The 22,453-nt window shown below is 42.1% G+C and overlaps 1 protein-coding gene across 6 annotated transcripts in view; it reads left to right on the top strand.

Annotated features, from left to right (window-relative positions):
* The window catches only part of FRMD4A (FERM domain containing 4A), a 751,780-nt gene extending 729,758 nt beyond the window's left edge, over positions 1-22,022 (top strand). For 5 of the 6 annotated variants that reach the window (XM_063926906.1, XM_063926905.1, XM_063926903.1 and 2 more), the window contains exons 17-23: positions 3,182-3,410; positions 4,717-4,773; positions 4,978-5,215; positions 5,729-5,893; positions 6,680-7,542; positions 15,874-15,970; positions 21,500-22,022. In XM_063926906.1, the coding sequence (XP_063782976.1) occupies positions 3,182-3,410; positions 4,717-4,773; positions 4,978-5,215; positions 5,729-5,893; positions 6,680-7,542; positions 15,874-15,970; positions 21,500-21,602 (1,752 nt within the window). In that variant the 3' untranslated portion in view covers positions 21,603-22,022. Of the gene's footprint in view, positions 1-3,181; positions 3,411-4,716; positions 4,774-4,977; positions 5,216-5,728; positions 5,894-6,679; positions 7,543-15,873; positions 15,971-18,923; positions 18,996-21,499 lie in introns of all 6 variants that reach the window. The other variant, XM_063926904.1, reaches the window with a different exon arrangement.
* The last annotated feature ends 431 nt before the right edge of the window (positions 22,023-22,453 follow it).

The following is a 22,453-nucleotide window of genomic DNA, read 5'->3' as shown; positions in this document are numbered from 1 at the left end:
GTACACTGGTACATCCCAGGTGCGACTCTGCAATAGACCCTTTTCAGACCATGAGCGGTGACACGTGCTGAGGCGGCGCTTGGACATGAGATGAAGCTGTGTTCAACCCAGATTGTTACCCAAGTTGAAATACCAGGTTGCTCAACCTGGATTATTTCAACTGGACCCTTTCAGACTGTACAGCAACCCAGGTTCACGTGCAGTAACCTGGATTTTGCTGGTGGTCTGAAAAGGGGAATAACCATATTGCACAGGGTTGGTGCAGAGGATTTGGGGGGTAATTCCAAGTTGATCGCAGCAGGATTTTTGTTAGCAATTGGGCAAAACCATGTGCACTGCAGGGAAGGCAGATTTAACATGTGCAGAGAGAGTTAGATTTGGGTGGGGTGTGTTCAATCTGCAATCTAATTTGCAGTGTAAAAATAAAGCAGCCAGTATTTACCCTGCACAGAAATAAAATAACTCACCTAAATCTAACTCTTTCTGCACATGTTATATCTGCCTCCCCTGCAGTGCACATGGTTTTGCCCAATTGCTATCAAAAATCCTGCTGCGATCAACTTGTAATTACCCCCTTGGGTAATAACCTCCACGGGTTATATATTCCTCCCACTATCTGTGCTTGATGGTCTGATTAAAAAATATGCAGATTGAAGACTGGTGAGTTCTCCCATACAAATTTCTCTTCCACCTACTAGGTCAGATGGTAGTCCTCGTGTTCTGGTAGCTGAGTCACTTAGTAGCTACTCTGGATCGATCACAGCCTCTGATTCAGTGTAAAAGAACTTTAAACTTAATTATATACTATTTTACACAAGCTGTACAAACATAATGCAGTATCTTTGAGTAAGAGCATTTTATTGTTTTGCCTCTGAGATTACTCATCTGGTGATTTGCTTTTGTACTTGTGTGTCATAGAGCAAGAGAGTTCTCTACTTCTCCCACCATTCTCTGGGTCAAAGCACTGAACCTCAGCTGTAAAAACAGCTTAAATAGCTTTCAGGACAGGAATTTGCCAAAAGCCCATTGTCTGGGGTGACTTAAGAGCCTCCAGACATCTCTGCCATTGTTTAGGTTCCTGAGTCTAATACCAATTAATCGGGTTTAGTCATGTCTTCTAGGCCTGAGACCTGCTGATACAACCAGAATTTATCAATGTTCCCAGGATTTTTACACCTTTCAGTTTGCCTATTTCTGAATTTTCTCTCCTTATCTATTACAATGAAAACAATGTATTGTTCATAATTTATGTATGTTGAACAATGTAAATTTAGTTCAAACACTGAGCCACTTGACACGGAAAACAGTATCTGCATAGTTCGTGGCAACACACCAAAAATTTTACCATAAGGAAACTTCATGTCTAGTGGCAGAAAACTGTGAACTGTGCAGGTGACCTAGACACGCAGTGTGCGTAATGCCTATTGCAGTGTGCTAGAGAGGTCACACAAACTCCCCATCTCATAAGCAACTGGCTTTCCAGTGGAAACTTTTATGACTGATTCTAGTCTGCAAACATGAAATTGATCGTACGCTCAGAAGAAGCTGTATTTCATGTACAGAAGCTGTTCCAATGTTAGCATGTGAGTTGAAGGTATGATGACTCTGCGTGTTTGGTGGTGGTACTTAGTCTCACTGTGCTGCTGCAGGCATAAAATATCATGTAAATTAAGACACGTCTTTACTTGCATTTCTTTAATGTAGATTTTATCCATGTAATCCGTTCTGTGTAGAATTGCTGATCTTTAAGTTTGTGAATGGCTTATTTGCTTATTATACTCCTATTAAAACAATTCTCTTACCTGGTTCCCATCGTCCCGGAACTATGATGTAGTAGAGTTCTTTGTGCTGTGAATTTGGCATGCGGTTGTCTCCTCATTCTGCGCTGGATTGGCAGACTGGAATTACTGTACTGGCTAGAAACACTATGCCCTTTTCAGACATGCGTGTTCACGTGTCAACCCTAGATTTCTGTATGTCTGAAAGGTACCAACCTGGGTACACATTCTCGGGCCAGCGCCCCTGCTATTCACCAGGGTTTTTCCCGGCACTTTCGTCCAGGGTAAACAACCTGGGTTACGTGTGAATTATGCGACCTGGGATTTTACTCCTGAGTCGCACTTAGAAGCCTCTAACAGGCTGTTTGGGACTGCTTGGGGGGCGGGGCTGCCTGGAGGGGGCATGTATGAGTGTGACGTGTGTGTATGACATAAGCCTGGCATCCCTGGCTTGTAGAATGCCAGGGCAGACCAGGCTTGTCTGAGAGAGGATGACCCAGGAATTTCTCAGGTGTAGAGTAAAAGGGGGTATTGAGCAAGAACTCAGGATTTTTTAGAGGTGAAAAATCCGGGTCTGAGCAGGGAAATTCCCGGGTGGTATGTCTGAAAGTGGTATAAGTAGTCAGGACATTACAGAGCCAGGTGCTCTTGCATAAGGAAAGTCCATTTTGGACTCCTTGTACCCAGGTGATGCCTTTACAGGGATTTCCTTTAAATCACATGGTAACCTCGGTTATTGTAGGTATTGGTACATGTAGGTGGTGTTTTGGGGATTAGGCTAATTGCATTAAAATATGATGGGCTCAATGGGTAAGTTGCCAGTTTCAGCAATATTTTACAAAAAGGTCCGTGCAAATTATATCTTTATTTCACTATGCTACCCAATACAACCCTGCGTTTGTATAGCACACAAATGTAAATTATTTTTAATTTAACAGTTTAGTGTGGTGATCAATGGGTTAATGAGTGTAAAAGGTTTAAGGTGTTTAGGAGAGATGTGTGTTCAGCACTCTGTGATGTGTCTGAATGTAACCTGAAATTATAAAAGCTTTTATCCTTATTTCATTTAAGGAGATGAATGAAACCATGGGTGACTCATGAGAGAGTTGTGGTTAAACATTACTTGGATTGAAGCATGATTCTTCTAGCTGCCTAAGAATAGTTCAGTTACAGGGTGGTACTTTCACTAAATGGGCTTATAACAGCAGGAAAGGCTTATTACAGAATATCAGTGCTCTCAGTCATTTCACAACCATTTATTGTAGTGTGCATTTCAAATAATATATTTAATATTAAACCTTCACTTGTATCTACTTAGTTAGTTTTTTAACTTGAATGAAGTCTCCTAGTTCCACTACATTGCACATTGATGTATATAGTAATATCTGTTCTTAATGTTGCAGGAAGTGGAGCTGGAACGTCTGGAGAGAGAGTTTGCTATTCAGTCCCAGATCACAGAGGCCGCTCGTAGATTGGCTAGTGACCCTCATGTAAGCAAAAAGCTGAAAAAGCAGAGAAAGACCTCATATCTCAACGCACTGAGGAAACTACAGGAGATTGAAAACTCTATTAATGAGTATCGCATTAAGTCTGGCAAAAAGCCCACGCAGAGAGCATCCTTAATCATAGATGGTGAGTGTCTGGCTTATGCTTCCTAAGCACCTTTTGAATCAGAGGTATTCCACTCCTGCATCAGGCTTCTCAGTTCCCACATTAAATATCTAAATAGAATGGCAATGAACCAGAAGCTTATCAGACAGACCTGTAGTTGAAAATGTACCCTATTAATTATTGCAACAAGCTTTTATGGTATTGTATGCAGTGCTGCATAGTTTATGCATTTTGCTTCACAAGAAAGCATAATAAGCTTCATACCAACTGGGGTTTATTTTTGCATTTGAAAATTAAATATCAAAAGCGTTTTACCTGCATTTACTTGTAGCATTTTTTCAAGTATTTCCCCAATACACTTACACATGATTATTGTGAAAAAAAAAAAGCCACACACAGAACAATGCTTTAGAACTGGAACACTAGTAAGAACAGCAGTGAATTTGGAGACTCGAGAAACAATGTTTTCTAGTGTTAAGGCCCATACACACTGGGTGATTTTGAGCTGAAAGCAGGTCACTTTTGGTGTGTTGAGATGCTTTCAGCTCAAAGCCGCCCAGTATGTATGCCCAAACGATGAGCGGTGAGCACTGATGCGCGCTCCCGCTTCATCGCTGGCGGCTGCCGTTCATCTCCTGGTATTACCAGTAGATGAGCAGTGGGGTGAGCGGCTTTCCATAGCGTCCTGCTATGGAAAGCCGCTCACATCGCTGGGCAGGGGGGGGGGGAAACGCCCAGTGTTTATGCATCTTAAGACCCATTTTTCAGGCACCTTATTAAGCCTCCTCTGTTCCTGCTTAGTGGATGGTGCAGACCTCTACAGCAACATTCTAGTATTTAAGAAAGGTAAGGTAAGTCACAGTTAGAGGATAGGTACAAATGGTAAATATAAACAGCAGCATTTTTAGCAGTTTCAGTTATTTATAAGAATATCATCCAATATGTGTGCTGTGGGTTACAGTATATGTTACTATGCCAGCCTACATGTGTGTCTGGTCCAGGGCATGGTAGAGTATGACCATGTAGACTTTGCCTTTCTATGCTATATATTTCAGGATACAGTTATGTGACAGGCGGACAGGAGACCGCCGGTCACAATACTGACCCCTAGATCCCGCCTGCTCACAATCCCTCTAACCAACAGGGACTATTCCCACACCGAACCCGCTGCGTAGTGCAGCGATGCTGGGATCCGCATGTCGGTATGGTGACCACCGGTCACGCGTACCCAACCCTATATTTCATATATTAAAAAAAAAAACTAAAAAAAACCAACAAACAGACTTGTACATGACCTTATTGCAGTGTTTTTTGTTTTCCTTTCCAGAAGCAAACCTCGGTAGTGAAGACAGCTCACTGTCCGACGCACTAGTTCTTGAAGATGGTATGTACTGCACAAAGGAAATAAATTGGGCTCAGCAGTTGTGCTTTAAATTGTTTTTCTATGACGTATAATAACTGATTTTTAGCAATAGCAAACCATAAAGCTATGCATTTATGGTCATTTCCAGTATTGATGTATGATATCATAAGACAACTTTTTTTCTCTTCACGTTTTTTTTTATGTTTTTTTTTTTTTCCTCTACAGAGGATTCTCAGGTTTCCAGCATCATGTCTCCTATGCAGTCTCCTCATAAAGGCCTGCCGCCAAGACCTCCCTCTCATGGCAGACCCCACCCTCCACAGTCACTGGATGGACTGAGGCAGTTACACTACCAGAGAAATGACTATGACAAATCCCCCATAAAACCCAAAATGTGGAGTGAATCTTCCTTAGACGAACCATATGAGAAAGTGAAGAAAAGATCCTCTCACAGTCATTCCAGGTAATCGCCATTTGGCTACTGTGTGAGTACTAGACCATAACCCATTATTTGCACTGTATTTATCATAACACAATTGTCATTTGATAGAGAGTATGGCTCTACATAGATCTATTTCTTTATAGTTGTCTGTGTTTTTGTCATGTTTATAGGGAGTAATAAAATATGGATATAGTTTATTTCTGCAGTAGTCTTTAGCTGAAATTGCTGCCATTATGTCCATTTATAGGATCACAGGATTTTAGAATCTCCTTCAATGCTTGATGGCCATTAAAATCGGATTCCTCCCCTGTCACTCCCCCTGTCACTCTGCCCATCTTCCCTTTGCTTGCTGATTCAGATTGATGTACAATAATAATTGCCAACTGTTCACTGCACCTATGTCTGCAAAATTGAGTTTTCCGTCTAAAGTTTTTTTATGATAGGAATAGTATGGTTTATCCCTGTCTTTCTAGAGTATATTTCATAATGCCATTTAGAATTATTCCTGTAGTAATTGATATATTTTCTTTTCAGTAACCACAAAAGATTTCCCAGCACAGGCAGCTGTTCAGAAGCAGGTGGGAGTAACTCTCTGCAGAACAGTCCCATCCGGAATCTGCCTCACTGGAACTCTCAGTCCAGCATGCCATCCACACCAGACCTACGGATACGAAGCCCACATTATGTCCATTCAACCAGGTAAAAGGTTTTCTCTTAGTAACAGTCCTAAGAGAATTCAGCACTAAATACTGCTAATTACTACGACATTAATGAATTCTTAAAAGTGCTATACCCTTGTAATGTATGTAAATTCAGTTTTACTTTAATCAATAGGCATGTCTTGTGTTTTTTTTTTTTCTTTCTTTTCTTTTTTACATAGAAGAATCTTGTTTGTACACTAATAATTTAGCAAAATGAGGAAACCTCCAACTGTATGAAATTAGTCATTCTTATTTACCTTTGTATATGTCTGACTTCTTTTATGTAGAACAACATGGGTGTATTAACCACATAATGAGGCATCTGTGTGTATTGCCTGAACCAATCTTGAAACAATATGATTCTAATTTTATTTTATTGACTGGCATGTCCATCAAAGTGGTACATTGTTTCATAATGGTCCATCTGAATTCCATTTCCATGGGTGTTTATCAAGCTTTTCATATGAAATGATCTGTAAGACTTAATTATGAAAGCAATTAATTATTCTATGGTTTCTAATGAACTTGCATGACTTTATAGTGTCTACTTTGGATTATGGAATACTTTGACCATGTAGGGTGTATTCCTGTCTGTCCATTTCTATAATGGAAGGTGCTAGGGATGTGTTTTGTCACAGATGGCGACGTGTCTGTATTCAGCAGGGCTGGGCAAAATTAAAACATTTACTGGGGGAATTTGAAATTCATATTTCAAAGTATGTTTATGTTTATGCGAACAGCTTGACTGTTGTGATTTCAATGAGTGTTTGTTACTACTTTACAGATCAGTGGACATAAGCCCTACAAGGCTGCATAGCTTAGCACAGCACTTTAGGCATCGCAGCTCCAGCTTGGAGTCACAAGGAAAACTTTTGGGCTCTGAAAATGACACTGGGAGCCCTGATTTCTATACACCTAGAACTCGTAGCAGTAATGGTTCTGATCCTATGGATGATTGCTCCTCATGTACTAGCCATTCCAGCTCTGAGCACTATTACCCAGCCCAGATGAATGCAAACTACTCAACACTTGCTGAGGACTCTCCCTCCAAAGCCAGGGAGCGTCAGAGACACAGGCACAAGTCTAACGGAAACCTTGTGTCCTCCAATTCAGGGAGCATGCCCAATTTGGCTGCCAGGAATGGAACCGGACACCATGGGGTTTACCTGCATAGCCAGAGCCAACCATCATCACAGTACAGAATCAAAGAATATCCTTTGTACATTGAAGGAAGCTCAACACCTGCTGTTGTTGTGAGGAGTCTAGAAAACGACCAAGAGGGGCACTACAGTGTCAAAGCACAATTCAAAACGTCAAACTCCTACACTGCGGGAGGGATGTATAAAGAGAACTGGCATGGGGATGATACTGTAGACTCTGTGAGGCTCACCCCCTCTCGCTCTCAGATTGTAAGGACTCCGTCACTTGGCAGAGATGGTCATGATAAGGGCTCAGGCAGGACTGGTGTATCTGATGAGCTACGGCAGTGGTTCCATAGGTCAAGCTCATCTCATAAGGAGCACAACAGACTTTCACATACCAGTTCCAACTCCTCTGACAGCGGCTCTCAGTATAGTACATCTCAAAGCACCTTTGTGGCACACAGCAGGGTAACAAGAATGCCTCCAATGTGTAAAGCAACAACAGGTAAGATGCGTTTCACTTAAATATCCTTTTTGAAAAAATGGGCATTGATTATCTTGAATAGCTTGACAATGGTTTCCTCGTGATGCATCCATGATGACTGGCCAATTCTTTTTCAATGCATGAGACAATCCTTTAAATGGCACTTGTGATGGGATAGGTTCATAAATCATCTAGCATCTCGTTTTGTATCATTTCCAGTCTTTAACCTGATCCTCAGAACACAGCATAATTATAGAACACAGCATAATTATTTGCAGACATTTTTATTAGTTCTGTAAAACTAACATCTTACATTCTGTAGATTTCTAGGCAGCATTACATGCAGACAATTGTCAATTACGGTTTATAGGCATATTCCGTCTTCTACACAACCTATTATTTTGAAAAATGGAAAAGGTTTCTTCCAGTCCAATCTGACTTATTTCCTGCAGCTTTCCTTGGTGGGTGGTCTGCACCTCACAGTGTGGTTAGCATGAGAACATTCCTGTGAGCCAAACTTCAGTGCACTCTCTATACATTCTGTAGCAGGGAGGCAGGATGTCCTCTGTTTGCTGGCTTATAATCCTACAAATGTTCTTGTAATATTTTCAGTTTTTCTTGTAATGTTTTCAGTTGTTTTTATAATATAAAATATTGTTTATTAAAGTCACATCTCTACTTATAATGCACTGATATCCATTAATTAGGTCAGTATTTCACTGACCTTTCGCTAGCTGCTTGATTTTATACACCTGTGGCAACGAGTCTGATTGAAACACCTGAAGTCAATCATTAACAGGTGTTTCCATATACTTTTGTGCATATAGTGTACTTTGTTTCTTTCAGACTCTCATCATTGCATCTGGTCATCAATTTGATACAGAGCCACAGACCAGCATAGCCAGCTGTAGGGTCCAGTCATAGTCCCTGCCTTTTGTAACTATCTGACATGTCCTATGAGACGCGTTTCCTTTAATTAGAACAGGGGTGGGGAACCTTTTTTCTACCAAGGGCCATTTGGATATTTATAAAATCCTTCGGGGGCCATACAAAAATTATCAACTTAAAAATTAGCCTGCCCCCATTAGATATGACCCCTAGTAGCGCCGCTTACACACACACATTAAAAGAAAGAAAAAACACAATACTCACCAGCCCCGCTCCTGCTTCCAGACCCTTGCCCTCTGCCTGGCTGCCTGCTCCTCAGAACTATGGGAGAGACGTCATGACATCTCTCCCATAGCACCGCACAGGCACACACGCACACTGCCAGAGCCGGAAGCCGTAGTTCAGGAGTGAGCTCCTACCTCTGGCTTCTGCTGAAGGGAAGAAGCCAGGCGCCCGCTAGTAACAAAATCTCAGTGGGCGCCCGGCATCTCCCTTGGTGAGGTGAGCCTGTGAGGGCCAGATCAAGTGGCTTTGCGGGCCTGAGGTTCCCCACCCCTGAATTAGAATATAGTACTCAGGCTGTAAAGGTTTTTTTTTTGTCCTGAAAGAATTGAATGTTCTCACTTCTATCCCAGACATACCATATTTTTCCTCACCATCACCCATCTTACTATGTTCATATAAAAGGAGTGTTATGTGACTGCAAATGTTTTATCATGCAGTTTGTTTTATTTGTAATCACAAACTATGTCCGTCTTCAGTAATGACTGGAGTGACACTTTGATGTCAAACTTAAGGTCCATACACCCCAGACGACGTCGCTCTATGAGCAACGTCGTGTAGTGTTTCCCCTCCCGAGCCGGGCGGTCGACGGCCGCTTGTACACACTGAGCGATATGACCGTTCATATTGCTTAGTGACGTCACACAGCAGCCAACTGTGCATACAGCTCCTGGACGACAGTCCAGATCGAGCATGCATGCTCTGCCGACGATCGTTGCGGAGCCGCGCAATGATCGTCGCTGGCGGCATACACACTTGCCGAGAAAATGAGCGATGTCGCTCAGGAAGGGGGAAAATGAGCGACGTCGCTCGTTTTCTCGGCAAGTGTGTTTGCACCTTTAGACTACAGAATTATAATTATAAATCCAGTCCTAACATTTACCTGATTAAATTATAATCTGTGAGTGCACCATCCAAGCAGTATGGAGCAATTCTAAAGATTAGTTATAAAGTGAGGCTATAGAAGTAAAGGCTTGCTGCCAGAGGAAGCTGTCCAAGGGGAGGCGTGCTGCCAGATGAGGCTATCCAATGGAAGACTTGCTGGCAGGGGCGAATTTAGGGATCAGGGCGCCCCTAGGCACAACAGTAACGGCTACCCCCTCCTGCCTATTTTTATTATTTTCATTGATAGGTTACAAGCCCTCCTTTAATGATTTGCCAATTTAATAGAATAATAAAAAGACTAACTGACATTTTGTTTTATTTTTTATTATGTATACATTTTTACAAACTGTGACAGCTTACAGGGGCAGTATGTGCATGCCCTACCAGTTTAACTCCATTCAAGATGGCATATGGTACAGTACAGCGGCAATATTTTGCAGTTTCTGGTACATTTCGGGCTGACAGTATCAACACAAGCATCCAAGTGCCAGTGCCGCCCCATGGCCCGTGCCGCAGGGAGATGACTGGCGTGTGTGAGTTGAGAGGTCCTGTGCAACTCCGTTAGCGTTGGGTGTCTTTTTTTTTTTTTGTAAAAAATGTGTCTTATTTGCATCGCTATTTGAATATGACGCACAAGCAGACTCTGCTGATTAAAATGATATGCGGCATGACTAAATTCTGTGACTGTATCTGCATACGACATGCTACGCTACAGCTTCTAGGACAACACTGTAACGTATCATTTCATATGCAGATACAGCCACAGTCGCACACAGAATTTAGGCATGCTGCATCTAATTTTAATCCGCATAAGCTGCTAGTGTGTCCTATTTACATCATTTTGCAAATAAGACAAATTGTAATCGAATTTAATAACCCATCCAATGAACGAGCTTTGAATCCTGATTGCATCTTTCAAAATGTTGTTCTGTTTGTCTTCCTTGTTTCAAATAAATAGTGCTAAATGAGTTTGTTTGATTTTACAAACACTGGCATATAGCCATACTACTTCTGGGATTTATACATGTCATAGTACCTACCGTTTTCATAACCTAAACCCAGTACAGGACAATTCCGTAACAGAAACAACTGCATTTAGGGGGTAATTCAGATCTGAGCGCAGATGTGCTAAATTTATCTACGATCTGTTTCTCTGGCATGCGGGGGGACGCCTAGCAAAGGGCTAGTCTGACCCCATGTCAGGACCAAACCCCCCCCCCCCCCCCCCCCCCTTCCCCTGCAAGGATGCAAAAGCATTGTACGGTGCTTCTGCACCTGCTGAGTAGCTACCTGCCTGCGCAGCTTAGCTGTGCTGGCAGGTGGCTACTCGCCGTGTCCCGGGTTGCAGCAGCTGCGTGTGTTGTCTCATAGCACCGCGGCCCTCCCTCGCAACAGTCCGGACATGCCTGCTTTGTCCGGGCTGTGCCCCGCCAACGGCATTCTAATGTCGTTGGCACGCCCCCTCCCGCCCCGCAGCCACCTCTGCCTGTCAATCAGGCAGAGGTGATCGCAGCCCCTGAGGTGCTGTTAGCATCTAACTGGGCCTCCCAGGGTACACACGCGCAGTGCACCCGCTGCACGTACGCACTCCACAAAGGGCTTCAGACTGCGATCGCTGCAGCTGCAGCGATCCAGTCTGAATTACCCCCTTAGAGCTGTATATGGGTTGTACAAACAAAATTTATTATGACTGCAACCAAAGTCCGTTTTTAAAGAGGAGAAATGAGAGGGGAAAAATAGATGGTGGAACAGATTGATTTTTCCTATGGAACTGATTGATAGTGCAGTATCGTTTGGTAATTTTTGCACTAGTATTGAATTTAACAGGCGAATGAAATTGCTTTGAATTTGAGGCTCCTGCCGTGCTTTTCTTTCTGGTGCATTTAAAAGATTGCCTAGAGGCTGTAGTCGAATGTTAACGAAATCTGGGGCGTAACAGAAAACTTTATAACTAATATCTCCTTGGCAACCCTGGTGCCAGGTCATTCATTCTCTTAGTATGGGTTGAATGGACCATGGAAATGAAGGAGATGGAGTGTGCAGAATGTGTTATTTGTGTGAATACTTGCAGGCAACAAGCAGCTAGAAATGTCATGTTGCAGCTATATAAAAAAAAAAGCAACAATACATCTATGTACTGTGTTTTCTTCACCAGGCGCATGTACCAGTTTAGTTAACTGAGAGATTTCATATAAACTTGCAGATTATGTTTCTGTGAGCAAATACAGTAATGAAAACATTGCAATTTTTTGCTTCCACCCCCATGAGATGCATGCAAAACTGTGCAAAGATTACTAACTGAAACATAGGTTCTCAAACACTGTCCACAGAACCACAAAAAGTTCATGGTTTCCAGGGGGTCATTCAGATCTGGCCGCAACTGCGGCCCACAGCGCAGTGTGCCGGTGGCAGCAAACTGCGCATGTACAGCGGCTGCAATAGATGCGACCACAGTGTGATTGACAGCTGCAAACTTTGCGGGGTCGGAGATGCGATGTCGCAGGGGCAGCACTGGGAAAACAGAGGCAGGTAGGCAGCAGCGCCGATAAAAGAAGATGCCTGCTGACAGCGCAGCCAGGCTGCGCTGACAGGGGTCAACCTTTAAATCCATGAATCCGCAGTGGTGGCCTAACACATGCTGGGCCGCCTTGCCCTTTGCTGTCCGGCCCCCGGCATGTGCAGAGATGAACGCAGATCTGGCTGCGTATGCAGTGATCTCTGTTCATCTCTGAATAACCCCTAGAATCACTAGTGTAAATAATTACCTTCATCTGTGGATCTTTTAAAATTTGCCAGTGAAAAATGAGTACACCTGTGCACCTGCTAGACTGCTGGGGACCGAGTATGAGAACTTGTGATGTACAGCATTGTGTCATAACCTAGCCACGCGGTCCCAGTCTTTTAATTTAATCAAAAGTTAGAAGTCCTTCAACTTTCTAATAAACACTTTAGAAAGACCAGCACTATGAGCATAAACAGGAGGTTTAAATATACACCTTGTTTATTTTGTTGCCATAAGATACAACATAGAGTTGTTCTACAAGCGCAGACCTGTATACTAGTAAGAGCAACAGAAATCCTCTATTGTGCCTCATAATATGGGGCCATGGCTACAGTCTATAGAAAGAAGCCAGAAAGGTAAGGCAGTGTATGTAGTAAACCAGCAAGTTGCCTTGTTTGTAATCATTAACCACTTGCCTGGCATGGTCACATCAGATGCAACCATGCCTGCAAGTGCTCTATCTGACGCACAGGATATGACCAGTCAGATAAACAGTGTTGGCAGGGAAAAGAAACTTCCCTCCGCTGCTGCTCACAACTTCCAGCTCCCAGCCCCCACTATTGCTGTGCTGACGATCATTGCTGATTTGTCAGCATGGCAGGATCCCCCAGTGGCTGCAGACAATAGCAGCCGCTTTTAAGTGTAAACCCCCCGTGTACCTGGCGGCTGTCCGGGCTCTAAAAACTAAAGTCGCGATGCTCTGTCACTAAAATCATTTAAATTCATGTTCTTCACCTAATTCACTCATTTATGGGGGGGGGGGGGGGGGGGGGGGGAGGAGATGTCAGTTAAGTGGTTAAGTAATGTTGGCTTAAGGTTGGCAATCCCTACTAACTAATGGAAGCAGGTAATTAAATCAGCAGTTCAACCGCAATGTGCTGTTATGGCACAGCCCATTGCAACTAGCACCATTAGTAGGGTTTCCTCGAACCCCAGAGAGGTCCACAGGAAAATTAGTGATGTAGAACCTACTAGAATAGTCTCACATGTGCGCAGCCGAACATTGTGGGATGTAATACACTTAGTGACTTCCACTTTTATGGTGCACTGTACTTGGCTCCTCCTATATATAACATCTCTATCTCCCAATCACCCACTTTGTTTCCAATAAGATCACTGTAATAGTCACAGCAGTACATAGTATTTCAGAGGATGAGTGACCTGGCCACTTATAAATCCACAGGCTGGGAGTTTATGGAAAGATATAGGCCCCACAATAGAAGAAAGTAGTAATTTGTAAGGTTTCTGTCAAATCGATGCTGAAAGAGGCAATGCTGTGTGAAAAGCATATCATTCCTACAACTTGTTATGCACTAATGTACATTCATGATAGAATTAACCATATCTGACGATCTAACCGTTGTGTATAGAGGCCAAGTCAGGGCAGTCGTAACAACATTGTAGGCCCTGGGCAAAGCAATGCACTGGGGACATTACACACCCATTCACAGGAACCAGACTGAAAAATACAAATCATAACATGCCCCTCCTGCGGTCCTGCGCAGTCTCTCCACATGCTTCAGTAAAGTGAATGGCTGTCAGCACTCCGAATGGTGGATAGCTCCAGCCATCCATCAGTCAGCATTCTGATGCCATTCACTGGCTGGCTGGGAGGCAGGTAGAATGCTGCCTCACCGCTCTTATTGTGTGGCCACCACCCACACCTGTTTGGGGCCCAGGGCAGCTGTCCAGTGTGCCTATATGTTAAGATGGCCCTGGGCGAAGTATGTTCCCAGGTAGGTTAGGGCTGCAGAAACTCCTCCTTGGAATGCCAACTATTGGATATTCTTTTTTAGTGAACTTCACACAGACTGAATCTAATGTCTCTTATTAAGACTGTATCAGTTGGGTTTAGGCTTGACTGCTTGCATGCCGTATGTGCCCATTTACCTGATGAAGAGTATACATTTCCTGTGAGGAAATTGGTCTTTGTTTCTGGGAAAAGCAGTTTAGGATATGTGTAAGTCGGACATGTAGGGCACAATCTTAATTAAGAGAACGAATTGTAGATTAGTTATTAATCTGATGGATATTTGATGTTAACTGGAATTCCAAAGTGTACGGCCCCAAAGAGGAAACTGACATTTTAAATCATCCTGAGTTTCAGACTTTAGAAGAACCTCTGAAGTCTTACAATGGGACACTTAATAATATCAATCCCACTGAGTGTATTTTATTAGATTTATGAAGGGGTGAGTTAAATTAGTAATCAACATTAAAGCGGCACATTTTTATCATTAAGTTCTAGCTGCTGCAGAGTAGATCACTAGTGCATGGCTGTACATGGTGAAGTGAAGGATCTTGGTAGTAGCCATGAAGTTGTTCTCCACATAGCTGCAGGCAGAGTAATTATATAACAGAGGTTGGACTACTTGGCAGGCTGGGGAGGGTGGTGCAACTGTGGGCTCCTGAGATCCTGCAACTAGACTGGGAAAACTGCTTTTAAAGTACAAGTAGACCCCATCATACAGCTATTGATGAAACGGCTGCCTTAAGACATTCCTCATCCATGTCAAAATGGAGCAAAGATAATATATGTGACATTTGTTCATTCACCAATCTTGAACAATAGCTCTTGATAGTGACCGTCATCACCTCTCAGAAGTAAGGGCCCCATATATCAGGTAGGTATCGGGCAGTTCCCCATTCTGTCAATACCTTTGTCAGGGGATCAGGGAAATCCTCAATTCACCGATTCCAACAAAAAAATGAATGGGATTGGCGAACTTTTTTGGACGATTCCATGACGGATCGCTGTTATCGGATTGGCGGAAAGGTCAATCAGGCCATAGATGTACGGCCCGACAGACATTACGTGATAGGTGCCCAGCATCAATCCCCCCCCCCCCTTACAGCTAATGGTCTCTGATAAAATTGCCTGACAAGGTACGGCTGTGTGACAGATTCCCAGCTTTCTTACCCTCATAAAAAATATATTTAATTAAACCAAAACATAAGCTTACTAGAGCATACTAAAATGTTGAATTTGTCATAGAATGACTACTCATCTATTAACAACCCACCAATTGTGAAATAGAAGTATAATTGTTTTTGGCTTTGAGCTCTGTGACCTGTTTTAAAGCATTCTGTGTGCAGTCTTGTGCTTTTTTTTAAAGTTGCAAAACTCCTTAATGGTTCTTAATACTGAATGCATAATCCTATGTATCGTCATTTGGGTATTCCCTAGTTCTGTAAAACCTGAATACACAAAATGAAATGGATGCAATTTCTTTTATATATTTACCTTATTTTCACTGTGGCTGAGATAAAATGAAGTGTTCAAGCATAGTAGATCTATGGGAGTCTTTATAAACTATTACACAAGGTCGGTTCAGATAGAATCTTCTCACATCCATACTTTATAGGGTTTGTCAAAGTTAATACTAGAATTGTTGCCTGATGAATGTATCTTGTAGTAGGACTTCTAATGAATGTAATTATTGTTAGACGAGGGCCACTTTCATGTTATGACATTTTACTAACCTCTGGCTTTTTTATGTTGGCTTGTGTCACAGCTGCCTTACCACATGGTCAGAGGAGTTCAACGCCTTGTAGTGATCTTACAGCCACGCCCCCCAGCAGTCCTCACCACATTTTATCCTGGCAGACCGGGTAAGTCCTTTGGCTGTGGGAAGATAAGCATTCCAATGATAGCTACCTGAATATAAATCACAGAAAGTTGCCTGAACATTCCATACCATTCTGTCTGTCAGGTAATGACGTCACTGGGAATGTGAACCAGCCTCTAATAAGACAGTGGAATGTATGGAATGTAGGTGGGGGATGCTTAATAGCTACTTTTGGGATTTGCCATTACTCTGTGATTAATGCTTTTAGGAATTGGTTAAGAAAACTACATGGGTGGTACCCTAGTGTGGTCTTGCAAGTTATTTATTTATATATTATCCAGCCGTCTGCAGAAAATATTTAATACTTGACTTCAGTCCCTACAACATTGGAGATTACAGTCTATGGTTTCTAACACAAACTAGGTTCCATTTTTGTGAGAAAATGAAAACAAATAAATTGTTTGGGTTGCAGTGAGGAACCTATGCAAACATGGGAAGAACATACAAGATAGGGTCAACACACTTCATCAGTTTTTGTCAATATCTCTAACCTAGAACCATTGGTGTAATGGGGTGGTATCACCTCCCCCCAAAATCCTGCCCCCTCACTATCCCGACGGTCGGCATGCCGACCAACAGGGACTAATTCCACTTGTGGGTGTCCACGACGCCCACAGAGTAGGAATAGAAACCGTGGCAACCACAGGTCGCCACCGAGCCCAGCGTGGCGTGTGCAGCATGGCGAGCGCAGCGAGCCCGCAAGGGGCTTGCTGCATTCGCCCTTCCCCGCCGGCATCCCCGCGTCTGTATGCTGCCGGGATCCAGGCGTCTGTATGCTGACCGGCAGTCAGCCATACTACACCCGTGTAATGATGTACTACCAGTCATTATATAGTGCACACATATTACACAACACTTTACAGACAGTATTCATCCTCATCAGTCCCTGCCCCAGTGGAGCTTACACTCTATATTCCCTATCACTTGTGCACATAATTGTGCTTAGTTTATTGCCTGTCGGGGCTAATCAATACTGTAAGTTAAGAGGAACCAATAATTTGATGATAAATGCATGGTGACATTTCTCTTATTCTGCATATTGAGATATGATAACATTGAGTAATATTCATTTAAAAAAGACAAAAAAAGTGCTTTATAAGTAATCCTGGACATCTTTATCATAGTATCCTCACATTTTGCAACACCACATCCATGCTTTATTATAGCTTACTGTTTGTACTATATTCCTCTAATACACTATAGTATTCTCCTCTTCACAAGACCGTATATCCTCCTTTTTTAATACCTCTGTCTAAAAATACATTGGGGCCGATTCAGTTGTTGGTCTCCCCGGATGCCACTAGATGGAGCCAATGGAGCAATTCAATTGCTCCGTTCGGGCGTGCATGCAGCGGGAAGACTCATTTCAGCTCGCAGCCTCCTGAAGAGCAAGCTGAAATGTGGGTAAACTCTGTGGTTTGGGTGCTCAAACAGAAGAGCCCTAACCTGTACTTTAGACAGGTTAAGTCACTTTGTGCGCAGTACTAATGGGCACGCATACTGGACATGCGCGCCCTATTGGGGCAACAAATGAATAGCACCGCTGGGCTTCCAATACATTCGACGCCCACAAAACAATTGACTCGGCCCCAGTATGTCTGTATCACCAGTTAACCCGCAAATGTAAAACAAAGGAGAAATAAAGATTTGGTTTTATTTTATTGCAGTGCCTACTAGAAATGTTGGGTGACAATTAATAGTTATTCCCTCCAGGGAATAGACTTCTAAATCACAAACACACAGTAAGAGAGTTGAATACAGTATAAAAATAAATAAAAATACAATCCAACTAAGCAGTATGTCCTAGTAGCATGACCAAAGTTGGGTGTCTGTATGGGAGCATGTGAGGTAGGTACCGTATATACTCGAGTATAAGTCGACCCGAATATAAGCCGAGGCACCTAATTTTACCGCGAAAACTTATTGACTCAAGTATAAGCCTAGGGTGGGAAATGCAGCTCTAGCCGTACACAGCCCTCAGAGCCAGATGTGCCCCCCACGGTGCCAGATGTGCCCCCCACGGTGCCAGATGTGCCCCCCACGGTGCCAGATGTGCCCCACAGTGCTAGATACTTACCCTCCGTCACTCCCGCGCTGTCTTCTGAAGGAGGGACACGGAGAGCGCAGTGCGCGGCTCTCCTGTGTCCCTCCTGCGTCTCCGGTGGCAGCGGCGTGTGTTAAAGGAAGTGCCGGTTCGTGCACTTCCTTTAACACACACACTGCCGGAGATGCAGGAGGGACACAGGAGAGCCGCGCGCTGCGCTCTCCGTGTCCCTCCTAACGCTGACTCGATTATAAGCCGAGGTGGCTTTTTCAGAACAAAAAACGTGCTGAAAAAGTCGGCTTATAATCGAGTATATACGGTAATTAGTATTTAGAATCTATACATTATGCCCCAGAAGTCGCCATAGTAGGCATATATTCTTTGTTTATTACGCTCTTGGCAAACTTTAATTGCTCTGTATTGCCTGAAAATCTGCACATTTCCTTTACTAAAAGGGGATTCAATTTATTGTCTGACGGTTAAGATTAAAGTTTAAGGAACAAAGCAGTCTTAAAAGCTTGTATCTGATACCTATTCAGTTAGCCAAGAAAGAGTATGGCTTTATTCCCCTTTCATCAATAGCTGACACGGTATGACACTTTACACTTCTAAGAAATGAAAGGGAACATGTGGGCGCCAGTGTTTGAAACAAGAACAGACTAAGGACATTAGGGACCAATCTGTGAATGTTTCTATCTGTGTGTGCTCTGTATCTAATGTTTTCTTTCTTGTGAAAAACAGATTTGTGGAAGATTTGATTTTACTAAACACTAATTCGGTGACAATCTCTCTTTTGCCACGCTTTCCAAGCTTTGCTAACATGTCAATAAAAAGACGTCTCCCTTACTCTCTTCTCTCTCTACTTTTCCTTCCTCTGCTTTCCTTTGTTCAGAGATGCAACCGAAAACTCACCCACTCAGGATGGGTCTGAGTCTCCAAGTCACCAAAGTACTGATGAATAGAGGTACTGTGTAATGCACCCATGTGATTCGGTCACATTGTGCATGGAGGACCAGCTAGCTTGTGTTGCACTGTGTGTAGCAGATTGTTGAGTAGCCTATTGTATGCAATCTCTATCTTTTCTTAAAAATTAGTAATATGCTTACATTATCATTTCCACCTACATTAGCATCTTGGCTAAGACCAAAGTCACATGGTGATCTGAATTTAGAAAAGAAAATTCCAGATATTTCTATGGCAATACGTCAATAGCTAAAAACTATTTCAATGAGCCATAAAATGACACTATATATTGATGTATTGTAGAGTTATTCATTTCTTTGTCCGTAAACAAATATTTTTCAGCAAATCAAATAAAGTATAAACAGAACAACTGTAAAGGAGGGTACACACCTAGCGACGTCTTACACTTTATCGTTAAGTGTGTATGGCGCTGAGCGATGCACGGCCCCACGGGTCGTTAATGACCCTCGCTGTTGGCCGTGCATGCAGCTCAATTTGGACGGTCATCCAAAAACTACATGCCCGGCCGCGGCGTGACGTCACTGAGCAATATCGTTTGCATATCGCTCAGTGTGTACGCACTGCTGCCAACCGCCCCGGCAGGGAAGGAAACACATTAGGTGATGTTGCTAATAGAGCACATCGCCTAGTGTGTACCCACCCTAACTGTCATTCTAGAACATGTAGTGCGGATTCTACATGGTAGTTTATATACTCAGCCTAAATCAGTCATTTTACCTCTGATGACCTTTCTCCAACGTGAGTATGGTGCGGAAAAAGTATAAAGAAAGAAATAAGTAAAGTAAAACTTATTTCATGGTTAAATAGAATTGTACCAATAAAGCAAGAAAGCCGAGAAGACCCTGACAACATTGTGAACATTAATGATGGAATTTTGACTCGCGCTAGACCGTTTTTCTTTTCATCTTATTGAAAATATACATAATACAAAGCAGGATACAATTAGTTTACATTGTCCATTTTTATTAAAAATAACAATATAAAAACCATATATTCTTAAACTTGATTAACAAAGTAATATTTAAAACATTATTAACTGTTTGTTTGAAGAAAAAGGAGATAAGAGAAGGGAAAGAGTATAGTACACATGAGAAACTGCTGCAGATCAAACCTGATTTCAGGCTCACAAGGATCCACAGTTCTCAGTTGCCATATTAACTTTGGCACTGGTACAATAATTATCACTGTGGGGGCAATTCATTGGGTGCAAGGTTTATTGAGGTAAAAAAATCTTGTGTACCTCTTGCCCAATTTTTGTGTACACGATATCTAATAAAAAAAAATAAAAAACAGTTTTCATGGAGAATAACACCATATTATTTTCCTATTCATGAGACACCTTGTGATAAGTATTTTACCAGTGCCAAAGTGGATCCACGTGAGCCTGAAACACGTCAGGTTTGATCTATATGAACTTAGATGGCAGCAGTTTCTGATGTGTGGACAATCTTTCCTAAATCTAAGGAAGACCTTTCCATTTAAATAGACTGAAGAATTAATATGGACATATGTTTTACTAAACTATACAAAAAAAAAAAAAAAAAATATATATACACACATTTATTATATTGCAGTGATCTCTACTTCAAAATTGGTTATGTTCCCATTACTTCCTCTGTAGCCTCCTACCCACATGCTGGTGTGTTTTGGATTTATAAGAAAATAAATGAAAACACAAAGAAAGGTGTTTCCTTACTAGCGGTGTTACTAGCAGTATTGATCTCATTGGCGGTTATGAAATTTATTTAACTGCATGATTGTACGTAAATGCAGCATGATTACAAAACATACACACATGCAAGCACAATGCATCGGAGTACTAGTAAAAATTAGTGTATATCAAAGCTAATAAACTATGGGAGTTATATTTAGACCCATCTAAATGTGTTGTACTAGCAGTAAACACACTAACTCAAGTGCATGTATCTGCAATATATCCTTTAGTGGCGGCATGGGGCAATTTGGTTTAGATCGGTTCTGATTACACTTTGGCGACATGAGCTTTTGCCCTCTATACTGTTCATCTTATGCTGTGGTGTTCTGTGTTGTATGGTCTGACGGTTCTTTCCTTATGCATGCCCTTTCACAAAATGAAGAAACAGATTGCTTAAAAAAAATGCATGTTATTTACCCACTATGAAGCTAAGGGGGAGATATACTAAGCCTTGGGGAGATATATAGTGCCAGCCAAATCACTCCTAACTGCCATGTTACATGTTGTGTTTGAAATATGACAGGTGGGAGATAATTGGTTGGTAATTTTTCTCTTTCCGCTTTATCACTCTTTAAGGCTTCGTACATCTGCCCCATAGTGAACTGTACCAATATCTATTGGTGGAACGGAAAAGTTAGTTTATTGATCAGCATTTCTTGTAGTTATATCCATGTTACTTGTATGTACATGTTTTTGTACCCATTACTAGAAAAGTGTGTACACCCATAGCTATAGTACTGCTTCTTACAATTTTTTGTAAATTTTTCCAGGACCTACAATGATAGTTGCTACCTAGACTCTGCCCTGTATTCTGAATTAGCGGATGTCCAGTGGTACGGACAAGAAAAAGCCAAGCCTGGGACCCTCGTGTGAACCCATAACCACAGCGCCATTTGGAGACCACCTCACTGCCTCTCACTTGCCTTACCCAGATGCACTATCATCATCAGACACCAGCTTCAAGCACTTTTTCATTATGGAACCTACAAGTGAGGACCCAGTTCAAGCCCCACCTGTGTATGTACAACTATTCACGGAGACCCAAGTTGCTACTACTGACTATCGCGTGCCTCCTGATCTATGTATATTAATAAACTGTGAAAGACTCTTTCATACTCGCTGGAGTCATTTTGTACTAATCTGGAATAAAAGCATCACTACTTAATCACTAATAATATCATTGTATGGAAATGAAAATATAACAATATCAAAGATGTGATGTTTAGGCCAAGAGTTCTAGTAAAATTAACTTTTTTTTTTTAGGGGAATAGATATTAAATATTTCTGAATCAATTTTCTTATTGGTTTTATTTTTTAAATCTGTATACAAAACTGGCTAATTGTCCAAGAATTGTGGTCGGTCTAATTCTAACCAAAGATAAAACAGGAGGGTTGCAAATTGCCTGATTAGTAACCTTTACATCGTTAATACTGACCTTACTCTTTCATTGGGTTGTGAACACTAAAATGTAAGTATTGACTATACACCCAAAGTTACTAAACAAAAAGTACAATTTACTTGATTACGGTATGACCATTAATCCTTTTATAATAGTTACATTTATTGATAGGCTGACCATACCATCCTTTACACTGGGTCACTCATGAATTACACAGGTTCTGTGGCTGGCTGACTACAATCCTGCATTTCACCTGGTTTTAATCAGCCACAGAACCTGTGTAATCCATGAGTGTCCCGGTTTATAGGGATAGTATGGCAAGCC

This window comes from Pseudophryne corroboree, chromosome 6, assembly GCF_028390025.1.
Source record: "Pseudophryne corroboree isolate aPseCor3 chromosome 6, aPseCor3.hap2, whole genome shotgun sequence".
Classification (NCBI taxonomy): Eukaryota; Metazoa; Chordata; class Amphibia; order Anura; family Myobatrachidae; genus Pseudophryne; species Pseudophryne corroboree.
This window is presented reverse-complemented; position numbering and strand designations above follow the sequence as displayed.